The sequence below is a fragment of the Paralichthys olivaceus genome, chromosome 2, assembly GCF_024713975.1.
Source record: "Paralichthys olivaceus isolate ysfri-2021 chromosome 2, ASM2471397v2, whole genome shotgun sequence".
Lineage (NCBI taxonomy): Eukaryota > Metazoa > Chordata > Actinopteri > Pleuronectiformes > Paralichthyidae > Paralichthys > Paralichthys olivaceus.
Window position 1 is genome coordinate 5,703,447 of NC_091094.1, and position 20,714 is coordinate 5,724,160.

At 42.4% G+C, this 20,714-nt stretch overlaps 1 protein-coding gene across 21 annotated transcripts in view; it reads left to right on the forward strand.

Moving 5' to 3' along the window:
• Positions 1-19,033, forward strand: part of eif4g3a (eukaryotic translation initiation factor 4 gamma, 3a) — a 45,475-nt gene extending 26,442 nt beyond the window's left edge. For 13 of the 21 annotated variants that reach the window (XM_069532425.1, XM_069532436.1, XM_069532467.1 and 10 more), the window contains 25 exons: positions 316-730; positions 1,574-2,344; positions 3,179-3,267; positions 4,092-4,380; positions 4,513-4,637; positions 6,420-6,539; positions 7,050-7,205; positions 7,577-7,774; positions 8,036-8,182; positions 8,292-8,525; positions 9,778-9,882; positions 10,024-10,162; positions 10,482-10,603; positions 12,287-12,377; positions 12,651-12,768; positions 13,077-13,300; positions 13,395-13,507; positions 14,778-14,950; positions 15,499-15,624; positions 15,910-15,991; positions 16,301-16,399; positions 16,555-16,701; positions 17,144-17,225; positions 17,326-17,472; positions 18,006-19,033. In XM_069532425.1, coding sequence (XP_069388526.1) covers positions 316-730; positions 1,574-2,344; positions 3,179-3,267; positions 4,092-4,380; positions 4,513-4,637; positions 6,420-6,539; positions 7,050-7,205; positions 7,577-7,774; positions 8,036-8,182; positions 8,292-8,525; positions 9,778-9,882; positions 10,024-10,162; positions 10,482-10,603; positions 12,287-12,377; positions 12,651-12,768; positions 13,077-13,300; positions 13,395-13,507; positions 14,778-14,950; positions 15,499-15,624; positions 15,910-15,991; positions 16,301-16,399; positions 16,555-16,701; positions 17,144-17,225; positions 17,326-17,472; positions 18,006-18,187 — 4,494 coding nt within the window. In that variant the 3' untranslated portion in view covers positions 18,188-19,033. The remainder of the gene's footprint in view (positions 1-315; positions 731-1,573; positions 2,345-3,178; positions 3,268-4,091; positions 4,381-4,512; positions 4,638-6,419; positions 6,540-7,049; positions 7,206-7,576; positions 7,775-8,035; positions 8,183-8,291; positions 8,526-9,777; positions 9,883-10,023; positions 10,163-10,481; positions 10,604-12,286; positions 12,378-12,650; positions 12,769-13,076; positions 13,301-13,394; positions 13,508-14,777; positions 14,951-15,498; positions 15,625-15,909; positions 15,992-16,300; positions 16,400-16,554; positions 16,702-17,143; positions 17,226-17,325; positions 17,473-18,005) is intronic. The other 8 variants (XM_069532497.1, XM_020096648.2, XM_020096651.2 and 5 more) reach the window with 2 other exon arrangements.
• Positions 19,034-20,714: the final 1,681 nt, after the last annotated feature.

Consider the following 20,714-nt stretch of genomic DNA (forward strand, 5'->3'; position numbering starts at 1 on the left):
TGACTTCTTTCTCCCTTTGTCCTTCTGTAGATGTTAACAGTGTCTCTCCTCTCTTGTTCTGTCTTTTTGTGCCCCTTTTGATTTTTTCTTTTTGAATCAACCCCTTTTCCTCTGCATTGTTCTGAGCCATTCCCCCTCTTGTCATTCTTCCTACATTGGTCTTCATTCTCTCTTGCTCCCCCTGTCTTTTTCTTGACCATACCCCCATTGGACTGTCTGCTTAATTCTGCATTTGGGTTTGCTTGTCTGTTTATCTGTTTGTATGCGCACTGCCTTCATCTCTGTGCCCGTCTTTCTGGTTTTCTGTGTTGCTAGTTTTTATGGCCGCACCCTCATTATCCTCACATTTTCTACCTCAAATCGCAGCAGCAGCTGAACAGCAGCCAGACTCCAGAGCAGCAGCAGCCTCAGACTCCTCAACCACAGCAGGCCCCCCCTGGAGGCTACACCTTGGAGTCCCAGCAGCCACAGCAACCCCCACAGCAGCCCCCACAGCAGCCCCCACAGCAGCCCCCACAGCAGCCCCCACAGCAGCTCCAGCAACCCCAACAGCCCCAGCAACCCCAGCAACACCAACAGCCACAGCAACCCCAACAGCCACAGCAACCCCAACAGCCACAGCAACCCCAGCAGCCCCAGCAGCCCCAGCAACCCCAGCAGCCCCAGCAACCACAACAGCCACAGCAGCAGCCGTTGACAGCAGGGGCCTCTGACACCAAACCAGGGCCAGGTCTGCAACAACACACTCACCATTTAAAAAAAATTCTATTTCCACAGATTGGAACAAGAACACTCTTAACAATCTAACCAACGCGGTTTTATCCCCAGAGCTTTAAAATCATTTGAGAATCATTTCTCTGTGACCTATATTAAAGGAGATATGACCAGCCAGAGTTAACTTGCTCAGCCCATATCTCAATTAAGATCTGTGACATGTCAAATTTCAGTTCCATGTGTAACTCGTGACCAACTCAGCACGTTACATTTCTATAAGATCTGTGACTGTGTGGCCCAAAAATATGATGATTTGACATGAAATGACCCACTTGTAAAAATGTAACGTTAGACCCTCAAGAATAAGAATATTATTTTACTGCTGTGTCATTGCCTCTAATTCCAGGCAATGTCATCTTTGGAGCATTGAGCCCTGTAATCTCCACAAATCATCTTTTGCTGAAAAGAAATTTACCCGAAACACATTATATCAGTTTTGTTTTTCCCAGAATTTGCTTCACACTTTCACTTTCGTTTCACTGACAGTGTGTAAAGTCTGATGTCAGCAGGGCTTCCTGAACTTAGCCTGAACCTTTTAGTACATTGTGCTTTGGAAATCATTCTGTCTTCAGGCTGCGGTTTTAAACTAAAATTTCCTCAAAAATGACGTAAATTTTTTTCTGGCTTGTTGAACTTGAAGATCACTGTCACAAAATGTCTCTTTTTTTAACCAGATTTATATTTTGTATTACATTACTTATATGTGACGAACTGTTAAGTATAGTTTGTGAGATAAATATTACCTTTTGCTAATTGAATTCTGAAGACATGTATTCATCTGTACTCTTCCTCCTTCCAGAAGATGCGCCAAAACTGCAGCCAGTTGTCCAGAAGTCTTCCTCACCTGGGCTTGTGCAGCCTGAAGCCCCAGTGGAGAGACTGGAGGCCAACACACCTGTAACTGAGCCCACACCTCCTGCAAGTGAACCAGAGCTTCCCTTCCCCGCCTCGCTCAGCGTCCCTGTCAATCTCCCACTTACAGCGGCCAACTCAAGTGAACGTCCCTCAGTCAGGGAGTCAGCCTCTTCTCACTCGTCTTCAGTTGGGGAGCAGAAACCCTCCGTGGCGCCATCTCAGCCTCCCAACACAGACAAGCCTCTCTTAGACGCCCCAAGAACTCTGGCTACCTTGTCTGTAGCAGCCCCCAAGGCTTTGAACGGCCTTGCAGAGCCCGGGACTGAGCTGGAGACGGTGGCCCATGAGCCTTCTCTTATGCCCCCTGCTGCACTCCAGCCCCAGGCCTCTAGTCCTGCTTACAGAGAAGCCTCCTCTGAAACTTTGCCTTCTGACATGAGGCCAGAGGTTCCCATTGTTGCTGCGCTTGCCCCTATGGCTCCTGTGGCTGTGGTGCCAGTTACCCTGAGCTCAAGCCCTGCCCCAGCTTTGCCCATCATGCTCCCCCCTGGCCTTCCGCCTCTGGTGCAGGCCACAACAGAGGCCGAGGAGCCAAGCAAATCCATAGACACTAAAGATCTTGTACCCAGAGCAGGGACCGAGGTCCATGGTGGCATTGCTGACAGCAAGACAGAGTCCCAGCATCAAGCACTCATCAGGAATAGTCCCACAACAGGTAATATCATCTGCTGCATTTCAGGAGCTCTAAAATTCACACATGACTCAGTTACTAATTTATTACTACATTTATTCTGCTCTTTGTGATTCTTTTGGTGACAGGGCAGTCGACATGAGAGACAATTCTCTAAGTCTGCTACTTTCATATTTGTATTTGCCAGAAACAAACATATGCTATGTTCAGAACAAATGGTTTGTTTGCATTTGTTTGACTGTAGGAAGTTTGGTAGCTCTGATTCAGCTGTAGAGAAAAAACTGACAGGTAGAACTGAATGTTTATAGCATAATTGACGTCCCTACAGAATGTGAAAGCAACATCACACGCCTTTAAAATCATTTTTTATGGGCTTTATTATTTCATGTTCCTGTTTCTGCTATAAATGATAATAAGCAAATACTTAAAATGCCATAAGTAAGGAATTTGAAGAGCTTATTTCTTGTAAGATACCAATGGATTTTAAATGAGTGTGATCTGTGTCTGTAATAACAGCTGTGTGTCTTCCTGGAAACCTTAACAATAATAACTCAATGGGAAACCTATCCTTTTCCATTTATCCCTCTTGTTCTGCCTTGTTAAATGCTATGTGCTCGTAGCTGTTTGTTTTACTTTGAGATGAATGAGTTTTAAATCATCAAGGCAGTGAAGACATAACAACGTAACCATAAAGAATTTTATATCTGTTTTAAGTGTAGAACCGGTTGTAAGGTTTCATTATACAGACAGGTTTTCCTGTCATCACTGCCTTTTGGACACAAATTTCACTTTTAAATTCATTGTGGTTCTGCTGTTTACTGACTAACTGCATGTTCCTGCTTCTGTGCTGTCCTGCAGTAAATCAGACGGCTTCTGCGATACCAAAGACCTGGAGGAAACCAAATGAAGGGATGTCTGCTGGAGACGAACCTCAAAAGGAGGATGAGGTAAAAAAAAAAAAAAGACTTGATGAAAAGGGGGGAAGAAAACACGAGCTTCAAAGTATGTATCATCAATTATATGTGTATTCTTTTCAGAAGTCTGTCGACACACAGACAAATGTTTGGAATTTTTTAATGAGATATTGTCACCATTTTTTCCCAAATGGTTGAAATCTCAAGTAATTTTAAAACAACAATCAAAGGAGTGAGACAGAGGTTGAGAGAGAAGAGGAAAGACACGATGTAGGCGATAGTTCAAGTGAAAAAATGTTTCCACGTGTGGTTGGGGAAGCAGACGTAAATTACTTTGGGGTGTTGTTATCTTCCAAGAACGACATCAAGGAGTTATCCATCATGTTCACCCTCGCCCGGCCCACTGTCTGTAAAATCAAGCTCTGACCTGTCCTCATTTCCTTTCCCTTATTGTTTGATTCTGGGATCGTAGCTGTGGGACAATTTTCATACCAACAAATAGCAGGTTTTACAGGCTGTCACATGGCGTCTAGTCTACACAGAACAAACACTATAAAGTAAGCGCACCTAGAGCTGAGCTGCCAAGATGGGGTTTTTCTGCGTTTGTTTGTTTGTTCGTGAGTTAGCAAGATTACACAAAAACTACACAATTGATTGCAAAAATATTTTGTAGAGAGGTGGGGAATGAAATATTACTGTAAAATAATTGTCTTTGCACTTTAACTCTCCCTCAAGACAGAGTACGACATGACAGCAGCCGTTGAGCTGTTGGGGATTTATTATCTTGTGAATTGATTAAAAAAAGTTTACTGACAAATAAAGACGGACCTGAAAACCGAATCTTGCTTCCTTAACAGGACAAGCCAATGTCAGTGGATCAACCTGCTGGAGACCAGGCCCTGCAGGCAGCTCCATTGAGCCACAGCCCTGTGCCCCTTGCATCAGTCTTCACAGCCGCCCCTGCTCTGGCACCTGCCAGGAGCCCAGAGGCTGACAGAAAGCTCGCCGCCCCAGAAGAGAACGGTGAGTCTGAGCTGGAGCCCATGAGGAACGGAGCCGGCCACACCTCAGAGACAGAGAGCAGCGACAGTGGAGCCACCCCTGGGGACAAGGAGAACTCCACAGGAGCGCCACAGGATATAGACGGTAAAGATGGACTTTATTCTCTGGACAGTTTGAAGTGACCATATGCAGAACTTGAATTTAGTTCTCCCCACTATTTCTGCTTTTTGCCAGTGTGTAATGCTACTATACTTACTCTTTCTCTTGGTTGTCCAGACCTGACCGATCCCAGTGGGAAGCGTCAGTATGGGAGGGACTTCCTGTTGCGCTTCCAGTTCAAGCCTGCCTGCATACAGAAGCCTGAGGGACTCCCACCAATCAGTGACGTGGTGCTAGACAAGGTATGTTACAGAGCGAGCTGCAGATTCAAAGCCTGTTAGACAAAATTATTGTACTGTGATTAAACCTATTACAGCCGACGGTTAATAAATCAATGAATGGAAATGTCCGTACAGTTTCTTCAATGTGGCTTTAAAACTGGAATGTGTCGGGTGAATTGTCTGGCTCTCTTTTAAATATGTTTTTTTCCCGCTGCTTTATTCAAGAGTTTGGTCTTTCAGTTTGAGAGCAGGACATTGATTTGACATTGACAATTTCGTTTGTCAGCACTGCACCTGGCACTCGGTTGGGGAATTTTGACATATTTGTTGCACAAACAAATCTAAGTGCTGAAGAAAAAAATACAAGAACAGAGGTGAAATCTGAGAAGACACATTTGTCGCATGCTCAGAAGCAGTGTGAGCACAAGGAGAAGAGCCAAGGCTGGAGTGCAGGAAATCTAAGCACAAACATCGGCTATTTGAGTGTGAGTCAAATCATTACAAGCTGAAAGACCATGCTCTTGATTAAAGATAGGATGTAAAGTGCTGCAAATGTCTTCTGTTTATTATCAGTTGATCTGATGATTAATTGTTTTGGTTTGTATGACTGGAAATAGAGTTCGTTCTCCCTGAGCCAGATGTTTTTAAGTTTTTTTTTTTTTTTTTTTTTTTAAATTAAAAAATACCAAAATTAATTAATTAATTCATGAAAATGTTTCTAAATATGATCGTATTGATCAGGGAGTCGTTTCAGCTCTACTGTGGTCCAAATTATTATCGCTTGATTATTATTTGGAGCTGTAACAATGAGTAGATTAGTCCTGAAGTAAAAATGTCAAGATTCTTTACCTATAGCCACTAAAATGAGATTATTTATAATCAGATGTTTTATTTCACTGACTGTGTTTCGAACTTATAGATGAACAATTTGAAAACCTCACAGTAAGTCCTGATAAACTGTCGTGGTCGTTTCTCAGGAAGTAAACCTGAGTGCTTGGGCTTTTAAATGATAAATAAAATGAATAAATAATTATGGTAATGGTTAGTTGCACCTATAATGTGGAGTATAACATTGTTCTCCGTTATTGGCTCGTAGCAGTATGCTGTGTTGGGCTCTACTCTCTTTACTTGCACTGGATCAAAGATGCACCACAGAGAGTTGAGTCCATTGCTGTGATCCACACATATGTATGGGTGGAGCATATGGCCCAGTAAAACGCTGTCTTGATTAAAATCACATTGCCATTATGTCACACTTGGCAGTGTTCAGACTACGTGCCCCTCCCCCACCTCTCTTAAAAGAACAACCAGACTGGAGAACACTTGATTGGTACAATCCCACCATCTCATACTCTCTGTAGGAGATGGTGAAATCTCACTGGGAAGGAGTTTAGAGGAAGTCAAAGACGGCTGAAAGACAAAGAGCTGGATTTGTTCTTCTCCCTCCTCCCCCACAACTATCTCACTCTCTCCCGCGTTCCTTTCTTCCTTCCCTCCCTCCCTCCCTCTCTCAAACATCTGGTTCTGACTTCTCTCCCTGAGCAGCTCGCTGAACCAAACCAGTTTAATTTATGACCAGTACAGTAAAAATACATAAAGCAAGAGCTGGTAATGTGCTATATGACTGTCATTCAGCAAGGGTCACCTTTGAGGGTCCACTGAGTTAGAACACACACACACACACACACACACACACACACACACACACACTCACACCAGACTCTTTTTTGCCTGCCATTATTGGGGGGTTCACTGCTCCCCCTGCTGTTCACCTCATTGTGTGCGTCTCTGTGTGTTTTGCAGATGAACCAAAACAAGTTGCCATCTCGAGTCGTGGACTCTCGGGTCATTTCCAGAGGACCTGATTTCACACCTGCCTTTGCAGATTTTGGCAGACAGATGATGGGAGGACGGGGCGCTGCAGTAAGTACCATACAAACACACTCCTCCACTTTCTAGCTTCTGTTTCACTCAACGCTCCCGCAAAATTGATAACATGCTGCTTTTAAGTACAGGAAGTTTTCCGAATTTATAAAATTCTGTTAGAGGTCAGTGATCTGATACCATTGGGGGATCTTAGTTTCTTCTGATGGTTAATTCAACACAGAAAACTCTTGAGATATCTTAATATGTTTTTGCTTTTGCCTTGGACAAAATCAGGTTGATTGGAAAAAATAGTTTTTGGAAAATAGGCTTATTCATTATTTTTACAACAGTCAGGCAAGAACATTGATCAGACTTATATGGCATCTTTTCTTTAAATACAAGGCGAGAGCTTCGCTGGGCTCAAAAAATGGAAGCAGATACTGGCAGGCAGAACTTTTTAACTTGGGATAGAGCCTCTTAAACTGGAATTGAAAATCTATTATTTCAGCTAATCTGAAAGATGTTGAGTCATAGTCAATATTAATTTTTCCTTTCTTCCTGTTTAAGCTTATAAACATTGGGGCGCGGCGACCACCGCCCAGGAAGATCATCATGAGCCTGTCTGTGCACGACGATGTGCAGCTGAAGAAATCAGAGAATGCCTGGAAACCAGGCATGAAGAGGGAAAGCCTCCCAGAGGAACCAGAGTCGCAGAGAACACAGGTACGACAGAATAAACTGTGAGAGGAAATCCACAAAGCAGTGGGCAAATGTAGAAATTACATATACAGACTAATTTTGATCATTAATGATAAAGTCCACCTGATTGAAGATTATTGGAAATTCCAGTAAAAATAGTGTTTAGATGTGTAAATATTGGAAAAGCATAGTGAGTATGTAGTTTCCGTATTACTTGATACATTTTTGATTGTTGCACAGAATAAAACGACTTGACATAATTTCCTCTCCCGACTTGAGAAACGGTGTCTCTATCAACAATAGTAGCTTTACGACAGGATTTGTTTTTCATCTGGAGTGAGAGATTGATCGATGACCTCAGAGTTTAAGTTGCTGTTATCACCTGTTCCCCTCAGGACCTGTTCAGGAAGGTCCGTAGCATCCTGAACAAGCTGACGCCTCAGAAGTTCAACCAGCTGATGAAGCAGGTGACGGACCTGACCATCGACACGGAGGAGAGGCTCAAAGGAGTCATTGACCTGGTGTTTGAAAAAGCCATCGACGAGCCCAGCTTCTCAGTGGCCTACGGGAACATGTGCCGCTGCCTCGCCACGGTAAGCAGGTCACTATGTTGCGCAGAGGAGTGTTTCAACTTTGGAACAAGAGATTCCTTTGTTTGTAATGTTAATAGTTTAAAATTGGATTCGGAGGAGTACTTAAATATTGCTCTTTCATAAACTGTGGCGCATTCAAAGATCACTTAATTCATTCATCTATTGTTAATCCCCTGACTCTTAAATGGTTAAGTCATTACTCATGTTGTCTTTATACTTACGTTCTCTACTAAAGTCATTACACTTACTGTTCATGTACAGCTCAAAGTGCCCACAACAGACAAACCCAACAACACAGTGAACTTTCGCAAGCTGCTGCTAAACCGTTGTCAGAAGGAGTTTGAGAAAGACAAGGTGGACGATGTGGTGTTTGAGAGGAAGCAGAAGGAGCTGGACTCTGCTGCGTCGGTAAGTGTGAAGCCGGATCTTTACCGAAACATTTCTAGTTTCCGCTTCAACTCTGTTCAAAAGGTGTTGTGAATACATTTCATGGAAATTGTTTCTTTGGTCTCATCAGACGGAGCGTGACCGTCTTCAGGAAGAGCTGCAGGAAGCCAAGGACATTGCCCGGCGGCGTTCCATCGGCAACATCAAGTTCATCGGCGAACTCTTCAAGCTCAAGATGTTAACGGAGGCCATCATGCATGACTGCGTGGTCAAGCTGCTGAAGAACCACGACCAAGAGTCTTTAGAGTGTCTGTGCAGACTGCTCACCACCATCGGCAAGGACCTTGACTTTGAGAAGGCCAAGGTGAGCTGGTAGTAGTTAATATGACATAAATCTTAAATTTCTTTATTATTGCAGACCTTAACCTGCAGAAACCTGATAAGAGAGTGGCGTCAATCAAGTGACAAAGTGTAGAAATTCAAACCGTTCCTTTAATGAGTGAGAAAGTCAGGTCACTTTGATTTAATGTCACAACAGGTTTTAGTCTGCAAAGGAAGGTGCATGAACCTGTGAAGAATCCCTGGTTTGTCAGTAAAAGTTAACCTCATTTAATGAGTGTGATAAAACAAGATGTTGTCAGGGGCTACAGATAGAAAGTGTCAAATACAATCTACAGAATAATGTGCAGCCGGTTGGCCATTTCAAAATAAAAGATTGAGAGATATGTGTTGTTTGCAGGGATGAAGAGGTGAGGTGCAGCCAAAGATCAGTTCATGTCTCTGCTTACGTCCCACTAAGATATATTATTCTGCACTTGTCAAATAAGTGATTTAGGAGCCAAGGTTTCCAAGACATAAAAGAAAAAAGCTCTGGTGTGATTGAGTCCCACGTCAGCTGCTTATAAGTAGGTTATGAGGAAACGGGAATATCCCCACAGTGTCCCCACTCAGCTCTGCTCTGTCTCACTCAGTGACTCCCAGCTGGAGTCCTTAGATACATGAAGAGACATGAATGATCCAATGGCCTTTCCACGCTCTCTCTCTCTCTCTCTCTCTCTCTCTCTCTCTGCTGCACTGTGATGTGTGATTTGATCCTCATCATATACCAGTCACCCCGCAAACAGAAAACATTCTGACCAGGGAAACTTAAATAGCACTTGGCACTTAATTCTGCTGCTTTTTTTGCCCTTCTTGTTTCCTACTTTAATATATTTACATTTCTAACACAGAATTTAATGCACAGAAAGTGTTTCTTTCTTCACATTAAATCTCAGTGCTAACAAATCATCCAACTTGTCCTTCAGAGGAGTTTCATTCTGTTTAATGTGGTCGTTTCCTGAGCATGGAAACTTTAATATTCAACAGTTAGAGTGAATTGCATCCATTCATTTTTGGCTATTACAGTTTTCATTCTGCTGACGTGTCGATTAAATGTTCCGGTTTCATCTCAGGCAGTCAGGACTGCTCCAAGTAATAAACTGGACAATTGGTCAACTCTGTGGAATAATGTGGAAATCCCTGAAACCTGCTGTCTGGTAGAATGGATAGTGACATGCTGAACATGACCTTCATGTCTCAAATTAAATTAATCTCTCTCTCCGTCTGTGTCTCACCAGCCTCGAATGGATCAGTATTTTAACCAGATGGAAAAAATCGTCAAAGAGAGGAAGACGTCGTCTCGGATACGGTTCATGTTACAGGATGTAATCGACCTGAGATTGGTGAGTGGGTCTTTGTGATTTTTCTTTTATCTGCACCATATTTGAGCACATCTGATATTATATAAACCATCACAAACACAGTAGGGAAAAACCCTCTTTAATGTAAATCAGTCTAAACAATTTTTTTTTTTTTTACTTCAGCACAACTGGGTGTCTAGAAGAGCCGACCAGGGTCCAAAAACCATCGAGCAGATCCACAAGGAGGCTAAGATTGAAGAGCAGGAGGAGCAGAGAAAAGTGCACCAGCAACTGCTCTCCAAGGACAGCAAGAGACGGCCAGGTCAGGCCTGCAGTCTAAATCCTCTTTAAGGCTTAGAATCACATCGGCACAGCTATAGTGACTCAGGAAGCCTGCGAGTGTACAGGCAGACTTCCTGTCCCTATAGCCTGCAGAGATGCTATTGTGTCCAACCACAGACAGGACCCCCCCCCCCCCACTCCCTCCCATCTGTTAACTGACCTATAATATTTCATCTTGGAGCGCAGCGCACCACAGAAACAGTCAGAAATGACTCCGCTGCATTTCACGTGAACTCTTTTTAAACCTTTAATTCCCTGTTTGATTTTTTCCTTATTACTGTGCGGGTGTGTCTTCACAGATCCAAGAGAGCAGAGAGAGCAGAGAGATCAGCGCGTCCAGAGAGAGGAGACCTGGAACACTGTGCCGATGACGAAGAACAGCAGAACCATCGACCCCAACAAGATCCCAAAGATCTCCAAGGTGAGACAAGCTGACAGAGCCTTAGTTCTTCATTTCAGACGCTGAAGCTGCTTTTAAGTCAGTGACTGACACGACACCTTCTACTGTGAGGAGTGTACGAACACACTTGCAGACAGGAGACACATGCACATGGTCATATCATTTGAAACTGGCAACATCTGGAGAATTGGCTACAGACTTGACCCACTGTCTGCCTTCCGCACATGCACCACACAGCATCAAATCCTCCGCATTATTCAGGAGAGGTGGAGCAGCAGGCTGCAGCAGACAGAGGCAGGAAGTGACGTGTTAACGCTGCTGCAGAGATCACGTGATCGTGTACATCATTCGTCAGTGTCACCCCCGTGTATGACAGCTATTTTTCATCAGGAGATAATTGTTCTCTTTTTGTTTTTTTATTTTTGCGTTAGAAGCATCATCAAGTTGTTAATTTAAATTAAAGCTGGATCATAAAGCAGAGTCAGGACTTAAGATGCTGCTGTACAATCAGAAACTTTATATTTTAGGATTCATACAGATATTTGTAAACATTTTATACTGAACATTGTTATTACTGATAACAGACTCATAATGGGCATTTGTGTCTGCGTATGAATAAATCATTAACTAATTGTGTTACAATGTGGCACCGATCAGAAGATGAGCTGGATTGAGTTGAATCCAACTAAAATATCATGATGTTATTTGCTACTTAAAGATCAATGTCCTCAGGATCATCACTAAATGTCTTCATGCTGCCTCCTCACGCCCACGATTTCACGCCTCAACTCAGAGACGATCGATTCAATGATTACATTAAATTAATGAGTTCAATTTAGAAAAATGAATCAAAGCAGTAGAAGCTGAATACAGTAGTTTTCCTGATGTCAGCAACGACCTCTGCGTATAAACTGATCACAGACGACGTGAAACGTTGTGTGGCTCTTTTTCAGTGTCTGATGGTCCGTGCTGAATCTGCAGGCTGTTTTGAAAACTCGGTTGAACGTCAGCTTTGTAATTAAGATAAAGTGGTGAGGTCGTTCTTCATGTTGTGACAAGTTCGTCATGTTCATTGAATGTTTTTCCATGTTAGTCACAGACTTCCTCGTCGGTGGTTTCTGTTCTCTGGCTAGAAACCGTACACAGGGTTAGGCTTAGATAACTCGGGTCACATAACTGTTCATGATTAATCCTTGGAATCATCACAACAGGGCTGTTTGTACGAACTCCCTGCTCCCATCTGATCTACATTACTGTAGTTTACATGTTCAGCGGGGATAAGGTGGTACAAAGGATCTATGCGGTACTGCAGAATGGAAAGAAAATATCTTTTTTGCATCTCCACCTGCTGGATGCACTCTGACATGTTTCAGTGTCAGCAGAACAGAGAGCACTCTCATTCACCAAGCTGTTGGATCACCTCATGTTTAGAAAGTAAAGGTATGGTATGGATGCAGTAATGTGGCTGAAACTTGTCCTTGATTAACATTGGGCATTGCAGAATTCAACCTGTGCTTAGAAAAGAAGCTTAGTTCTCCCTCTGCTGGACATTTTGAGAACTCAGAAGAGTGGAAATGTTTACCTGTAGGTTTCATTCTTTTTACTTTTGCTTTCATATTTCCTACTATTGTTACCTGTTTTCCCTCTGTAGTTTTTTATTGCTGAAAATCTGAAGGGTGATCATGATTGATTGTCTTTCTGCAGCCTCAAATGGATGAGAAGATCCAGTTGGGCCCACGGGCTCAAGTCACATGGGTGAAGGGCAGCAGTGGAGGAGCCAAGGCCAGTGACTCAGGTGAGGTCACACTCGCAGACTTCTCCGCTTTGTTTAGCTTCAGTTGTCACTGATTCATCTAAGATATTTAGCCTGTTAGAAATCTGGGAGTCTGATAATATTTCAATTCTATCACATTTTACGAAAATTGAATTCATTACATTCTTAAAAAGGTCTTACATTTAACTTGATGAAACCCTGATATAAAACAGCATCATCCACAATCACTACCCTTGATTTTCTGGTCGTTTTTTTCCCCCACTCATCTCTCATAACATTTTATCTCTGTAACAGAACTGTCACGTACGGCGGGAATCAACCGTTTCTCAGCGCTGCAGTCCACCCCCTCACCTCAACCCTCCTCCACCCCCACACAGAACCCAGACTTTGACTCCAGGAGAACTCTGGGAAGGTATAAGATGACATCACTTTCTGATTGAAGGATCCTGTTGGTTTCTGTTTTGCCACATGAGGAGAATGTCTTAAAACTCTGACTAGTTTCTATTTGATGGAAATTAGTTTTGTAATTAGGGTTTTGTTTTGCTTCTGTTTAGGTCAGTGAGAATAATTAGATTTAAGGTTTTTCTGTTGTAACAAGTTTAGTTTAAATTCCAAATAGGTTGAAAATCTTGATACGTTTTGTTGTTTTTTATCTCCTCACTCAGAGGTCCTCATTTACACTGACATCCTTCCCTCCTGCCTTTTTTCATTCACCACCAGTCGTAGCAGTACAGGCAGAGAGCGCAGCGAGAAGCCACTGATCTCCGTGCCGCCATCATCGCGCCCTGGTCCTTTCATCAGGGGAAGCAGTTCAAAGGAGCTGCTGGAGAGTCAAAGCCCGGAGGAGCCGCGAAGAGACAGGGAGCGAGAGGGAGCCGAGCCCCGGAGGCCGAGTGTCACCGAGGACAAACCTGAGCCAGAGCGCAGCAGAGTCCGAGAGCCTGGTGAGACACACGGTGCTGCCAAACACTGGACAGACATGACGATGATACTGACACATTCACTCACTGTTGTGACTGTTGTTTATTGTATTGACAGTGAAACCTGAGCCCGTTGTCCAGACGATAGACAAACCTGCTCGGTCTGAGGAGGAGATCGAGAGGAAGTCCAAGTCCATCATCGACGAGTTCCTGCACATTAACGATTACAAGGTGCTGAGATTCAGTCAACTGATAACTGCTCACGTTTTTATTCACACCAACAAACAGCTGCTTAGAAGAATATTAACAATGAAAAGATTACTGCGTCTGTAGATTCATTTTCAAATCAGATAACTTAGTCTTCAAATAAATGATTTGGTGCTAAGCACACAATGCTGGTTTCAGATTGTTAAGTCGACCCAGGCTTTCCTCACAAGATCTGAGTGCGTGCACATGAAATGGGCGGTGTTTACTGCGTCTGACCAATCGCAGACATGGGAATAGTACAAACACATTCAGACTAAAAGAAACAGTTACAGCTGCTAAATGCAGGAAGAACAGCTGGTAAAACATTTCTGGTTGTGTGAGTGTGTTTCGGAGCCCCTGGGGACATTTGGAGGAAAAAGAAATGCGTGGCCACGACATAAAAATGTTTGGGAACAAGATAAATAACTTTCGGCCACGAGATATGAATCTGTTCTTCACTAACAAGACCTGTGGAACTGAGGTGAAGAAGCCACTTGGATGAGAGATGAAACGTTTCACTTTATCACATGATGTTGCCTCTATCATGAGCTTTAGTGTCTCACACACACACACACTGACTCTGAGGACACTGTGGTGGAAATGTTTGCAATTACTAACACATGGACTTATTGTTGTGCACCATGTGACTGTCCGCATTTGGCATTTAGGTTTAAGGATGCGTCTGGTGCATCTGGAAAGTGGGGGGATTGAGAAGTACTGGGTGTGTTAGTGGTACACACCCAGTACTTCAATATGAGTAACTCCCACAAGCAAAGAAATGTAGATCAGTGCAGACGTTGTGTGAGCACACTGCTCCTACGTGTCAGGTTGGTTATGTTCGGCTCCAGCAGCCGACAAAGGTTTATTATTCCTTCTGATGCAAATCTATATCTTTCAAAAAGATACTCATCAGAGAAGCAAAAGGATTTTGTCGGTCTCTGAAGACCCTTGTCCTCGTCAGAGACCTTCTAACACAGAACTCCACGGGATTCTTTCAGAACGGTGATGACATGTTTAAAAGGAATTGATCGGCCAGTTGTTGGAGATTTTATACTGGTTGATCTCATATCTCTAACTTAACTTGCTCCAGAACGGGCTATCCATTCAGCATAAGTTACCATGGTGATTTACCCCCATACCAAGTGAACGAGCTTCATAGGGCCGGAACCCCCGAATTTACCCCGGTAACCACTAAATTCTGCTTCGTACAGGCCCCAGGTCACAGTCTTGAACGTACCCCTCTGCTTTCTTGCAGGAGGCTGTCCAGTGTGTGGAAGAACTTGATCTGTGCTCTCAGCTGCACATCTTCATACGGGTCGGGGTGGAGTCGACTCTGGAACGCAGTCAGATCACACGGGACCACATGGGCCAGCTCCTCTTCCAGCTGGTGCAGAAGGGAACCATGCCCAAACCCCAGTTCTACAAAGGGTCAGTTCCCCCTGCTCACTTCTGCTTATAAATTAATTTTGAAACCCTGTGTAGAGAATACAATAGTAAATGTAGATAGATTTAGTCGATGTTCAGCCATTTATCATCTTGTTCATTATTTTTCAAAACCTATAAAGATGTTGATACAGGAAAAGAGAGAATAACTGAACATTTTCTGTGGTTTCTGGTTTTCTAAAATGTTGTTTGAAATAAAGAATTGTCTCTTTTGGCAGGGATACCTTTTATAGAAAGAAAACGTCTTCTGTCCCTTTACTGGGGCCCAATTTATTTATTTATTTTTCAGTTTCAGTTCAGTTTCTCCCTCTCAAACTTTAAATAACGTCAGTTATAAGGCAATTGTAAAGTAAATTGCCAAAGATGAATTGATTTCTTTCTGGAACATGTAAACATTTTCTGGTTCTAAACTTCCTGAATTTAAATTTTGATTATAAGAAATCATTTTGTTTGTGCCCAATAATTAGATGCTGGTCTGTGTTTTGTAGCAGCTCTTCTTCGAACCACAACAACATCCTTGTTTCTTTTCTCAGGTTTGCAGACACGCTGGAGCAAGCGGACGACATGGCCATCGACATTCCCCACATCTGGCTGTACCTGGCCGAGCTGCTCAGCCCTGTGCTGAAGGAGGGGGGCTTCTCTATGAGAGAGCTCTTTAGGTGGGAGACACTCATGTTCATGGACCCCATGTGTGTGATATCTAGTGAAAGTTGATGTCCAGGAAAAAAACATTTAATCAACACCATGTGCACGAGCTTGGAGGCCAAACCACTCTAGCTGATCATTTTAGTCACTGCCTCACAAATATGAAGAATAACCCCATGAAAAAGCCACACAAGTGTTTACCGTGATGAGTGTTTGCTCTAAACTAAGCTGTGTGTGAAGGAAAGATATGTTCAGACTTAAAAGGTTTATTTTAATTTCTGTTGTCTGTTTGTTCACAGTGAATTAAGCAAACCTTTGCTTCCTGTGGGAAGAGCTGGGATCTTAATTTCTGAAATACTGCACATACTATGCAAACAAATGGTAAGAAACACTTCAGTCTGTTGTTAACTGTTTTCACCTGTTCTCATTAAGAAGCAGGTAGTTTACAACCAGTGACTCAGCTGCAGATATAATGTAAATAGACATAGATGATGGACTTTGTTATTATAATTCTATTATCATTTTTAGAAATCAGTAAAATGCTAAATGTAGCCCTCGGTGAAATCAACGAGGATGATTTGCTTTTTTAATTGGAAGAAAATATTCTCTCATCCATTAAGTGAATGAATTAGATCAAGAAAGACATTTCAGATCATAGGTTTGTGACGTTGTCCGGTCTCGTCTCAACAGAGCCATCGGACTGTGGCTTCTTTGTGGAGGGAATCTGGCCTCAACTGGACTGACCTTCTGCCGGAGGAAGAGGACGTCCAGGCCTTCATCTCACAACAGGTCAGTGATGAAGGTCAACGCTCATCAAGGGTCAATTATCAATGTTCAAACACTTGGTTATTGTTTAACTAATAAAAATGAATAGGAAATGTCCTATTTATTGTTTCCGCTTCATCATCTTTCTCAACATATCAATGTCATCTTGACTCAAACAGAAACTCCAGTTTGTTCAGTCGGACGCCTCCAGCTCAGAGGTGACTCTGTCCAATAGAGTCTTGTCTCCGGAGGAGCTGAGACAACAGCTGGAGAGACTCCTGCTGGAGGACATGGCCAGTGACGAGCAGATCTTCGACTGGGTGGAGGTACGACATGTGGCATCAACCAGTCTCTGGGATTTAGTGGTAAAAACCCTGAAGGGCAGACGGAGTGGGGCGGAGTTACTCCCTGTTTAGTCGTTTTTGATAAACCCTGCTGACAAACAAACAATACAAATGAAAACATAAGCTCCAGTTTGAGACCAGAAATACATTCATTACTCATCTACATGCTTTCAACCCGCACCAATATCTGGTAGAATATAAATAAAATCAGAAGCACTCAGTAGATTAAACCTCCTACAAGGCCCAACAGTCTCCTCACATTTTATCAAATTGCACCAAATGACTCATAGATATCAGTCCTCTGCAGACCTGCAGGTCATGTCTGATAACGGCTCAAGTGTTTACTGTTCTTCAGTGTCGTCCCTTCTAAGCTGATTTTGACACTGTGTTTTCACTCCTCCTCCTCCTCCTCTCCGATTCTCAGGCGAACCTGGATGATTCTCAGATGAGCTCGTCTCCCTTCCTGAGGGCGTTGATGACAGCTGTGTGTAAGGCAGCAGTGAAAGGTAAGAGACTCCTCTACTCTGCTGAAATCGCACCACTGATTACAATATTTACTCTCTGCCGAACAAATGAATTTACTCTGCCTCCTGCTTCACTGTACAGATGATAACACCATCTGTCGAGTGGACACGGCCATCATTCAGAGGAGATTGCCTGTATTACTCAAGTACCTTAACTCAGACACTGAGCGACAGCTGCAAGCACTTTATGCACTTCAGGCGCTGATCGTCACCCTCGATCAGCCTCCAAGTAAGTTCTGCATCAGAGTTTACTCCAAATGAAACTCAAAGAGGATCTTTTTCTTTTTCTTCATTTGTTAAGAGTAAACTGTGTTTACAAGTTCACAGCTGTGATTAAACCAGTGTTACAGTGTAATCTCACCACAAGGTCCAGTTAGAAGCTCTAGATTTTCCTAATGTTGTAGTTGCTGTATTGAATGCTATTTATTTTTATATTTCAGTTTACTTTTGAGAACTTTAACGACCTCTCGGACAATTTGGATTGAAAGTTGAGACTTCCGTAAATAACATTGAATCTCGATATTATTCTCCACTGAGATCAACTTGATTTTTTCATTTGAGGATCACGCCGACTCCAAATCACAACATCTTAAACATAATGCCGTCTTTGCTGCTCTAAAATGAAAGTAATTTCTAGTTCATCCATCCATTTTATGTTTCTTATCTGTATTCAGATCACATTAATTCAGTTTATAGCATAAGGAATTTCCATTTGACGATGACTGACACGTATTTATTCTCTTTCTCTGTCTGTATCTCCAGACCTTCTCCGGATGTTCTTCGACTGTCTGTATGACGAGGACGTCATCTCAGAGGACGCTTTCTACAAGTGGGAGACGAGCAAAGACCCGGCTGAGCAGCTTGGTAAGGGCGTGGCCCTTAAGTCCGTCACAGCCTTCTTCACCTGGCTGCGGGAGGCGGAGGAGGAGTCGGAAGATAATTGACGAGGGGAGACCCCTGGGGGACATGACGTAGTAGAACTACATCCTTACAGCAGAACAAACGTTCAAAATGGGTGCGTGAGCAGGACGACATGTTTACGGCTGGAATTTTTTTCTGCGGTACGGTTCTGAAACATGCCGCCATTTTGAGTTTGGATTCCAACGGCAGAAGCACTAAATACCTGTATTATACATAGAAAATATTTTTGTTTTAAATTTTAACTTACTTTTCTTTTGTTACTTTATAAGAAGAGACTTAAAAGATACATAGGTTCCGGACTCTTTAATTTATTATTTTTTTAAGGACTGCAAATATGAAAGTTATTTAACATTTGCAGATGCTCACGACAACAGAACAGAAATAACAATATAATTAATTATAATAACAAAATAATAATTGTGAAATGAATAGCCTCCCTGGACTCCACACTGTTTGGTTTAAAACAGGGTAAAACAAAGTTATTTTGGGATGAAGGGGAAGCAGAGATGAAAAACAAGTGGATGCACAGGAACTGTCAACGTTGTCCGTGTGTGACGGTTGGGGTCAAAGGTTATCCTCCTGACAACCACAGAGCCTCTGCGGTTATCTGCGTTGATATGTACATACACCTCATGAGAGGTAGAGGTATGCATTCATGAAGCGATGCAGGTCAGTCCACAGAACTGTCGAAAAACAAATGCAGACGAACAAACCAGATACATTCAAACGAAAAGAGCAAAAATGCAACTTTAAAAAGCAAATGGCCAGGTTCGCTGAACAAGAAACAAGACATGCTTGTAATACTCCAGACCTACAGAGCAGGTTCAACGCTTGTAAATACATTAAAGACAAAAAAAGGTATTTAAAAATGCTCCTTCTCATGATTTGTTCTTTCCATGGTTGGTGTTCATAGGGGATACAACTCCGTGTGTGTGTGTGTGTGTCTGTGTGTGTGATAAACTGAGACGGTGTTTCTTGTGTTGGAAGTTGCTGTAGCATCGTCAGAAGAGCTGTGTGATGTGACCAGAAGAAGCAGCTGAGAGATGAGCTGGCGTCGCCTCAGGATTCACGACACACGCTCCGCTCGTTTGGTCTGTTGAGTCGTCGAAGCTCCAACGAACCAACAGCACTGTGTCGTTGAAAGTGTCTCAGCAGCTTGTCTCCTCATCTCTTTCTCATTTGTACCATATTTTTTTCATGTGTGTACCTAGAATGTTTGTTTATGCAGCCATGACGTGTTTGAATATTGTCCGGAATAATGTGGTCACATGACCGCCAGATCAACCACAACACACCCACTGTGAACATTGATACCAGAGAGGTTTTGGTCAACTGATGAGTCAATTCATTGACTGGAATTTGTTTCCAAGCAAAAATGTTGCTCTGTTAAATATTCCTGTATCTTGTGAAACAGGCATTTCAGAGAACTGAGCTGAAGATTAGACCCAAAACCCTGAAATATTCACTTCACAATGAAATATGACAGAAAAGCGGCAAGAGGTTGATTATGCAAATATTGTACAAATGTTTTTTTTATTATCACTGTTGCTTATTCTCAATGAAGGTTAAACGCTCATTTTTCAGGATGAGCTCTCTGTTCATGGTGTGTATTCTTAAGGGGTTTGGGTTTTTTAATCTTTCCACAAAGCTGAAACAAGTTACTGATGTTTACGTTTACAAAACGGTTGTCTACCACTGCTGATCAGAAAAAGTTGTTTTGTTGTGTTATCATTAGACAGTTAAACAGATGTTTGTTCCACTTTATTTCCCATGAAGGTTTTTCTTTTATCGCTTTTTACTGGAGTTGTCTGTCTATATTCACAGTTTATTAAGTTGAACATGTTGGTCTACCCATGCCTGGGCTACCAACTGAGCAAAGTGGGCAACTGTCCCACAAAAGCCAGAGCTTTTCCCTCCATATCATCCGGGTCTACATAATTTAATTCATTGAAAGTTTCTCTCCAATTTGCAGCATTGAAGTAGAATATCATCTATGTCGGATCCTCCGTAATCCATTTGATGGTCTTGTATTTTACTCATTTATTTATTTTTAAATTCTAGTTTTAAGACTAATATTGTTTCAGTTAATGTTTGCATTGATTTTATCAAATTGCTTCAATTGTTTTCTGGGACGAGACGTTAAAAAACACTCCCCAAACCTCAGACACAGTGGAAACGAGTTTCAGTATAGTTCATTGTTTGTGTGAATATAATCAGAAACTCACTATAATCATTTAAATTTAAATCATTTAAATTTGTCAGAGAAGCTTTCAGAAAACCAACATGTTTAATCTCCTAGAAAACTGAGAAACCAGCGAATCTGAATTGAAGGGATTATTTCCTTTAATCATTGTCTATGAATTGATCAACTGATCAGAGAGCTGTTTGGTTTCTGTGTGTCTGAGGAAACTCTGTCAATGATTCTTCTGTTGTAACAGACGAGGCCTCAGATTTAACCAAGGTCAAATTGGTTTATATGGTTTCCATTGAACGATGCAGCTCCCGTGAGTCATAGCAGTCAAATTGAAATCTATCAGAGATTCTTTCAGG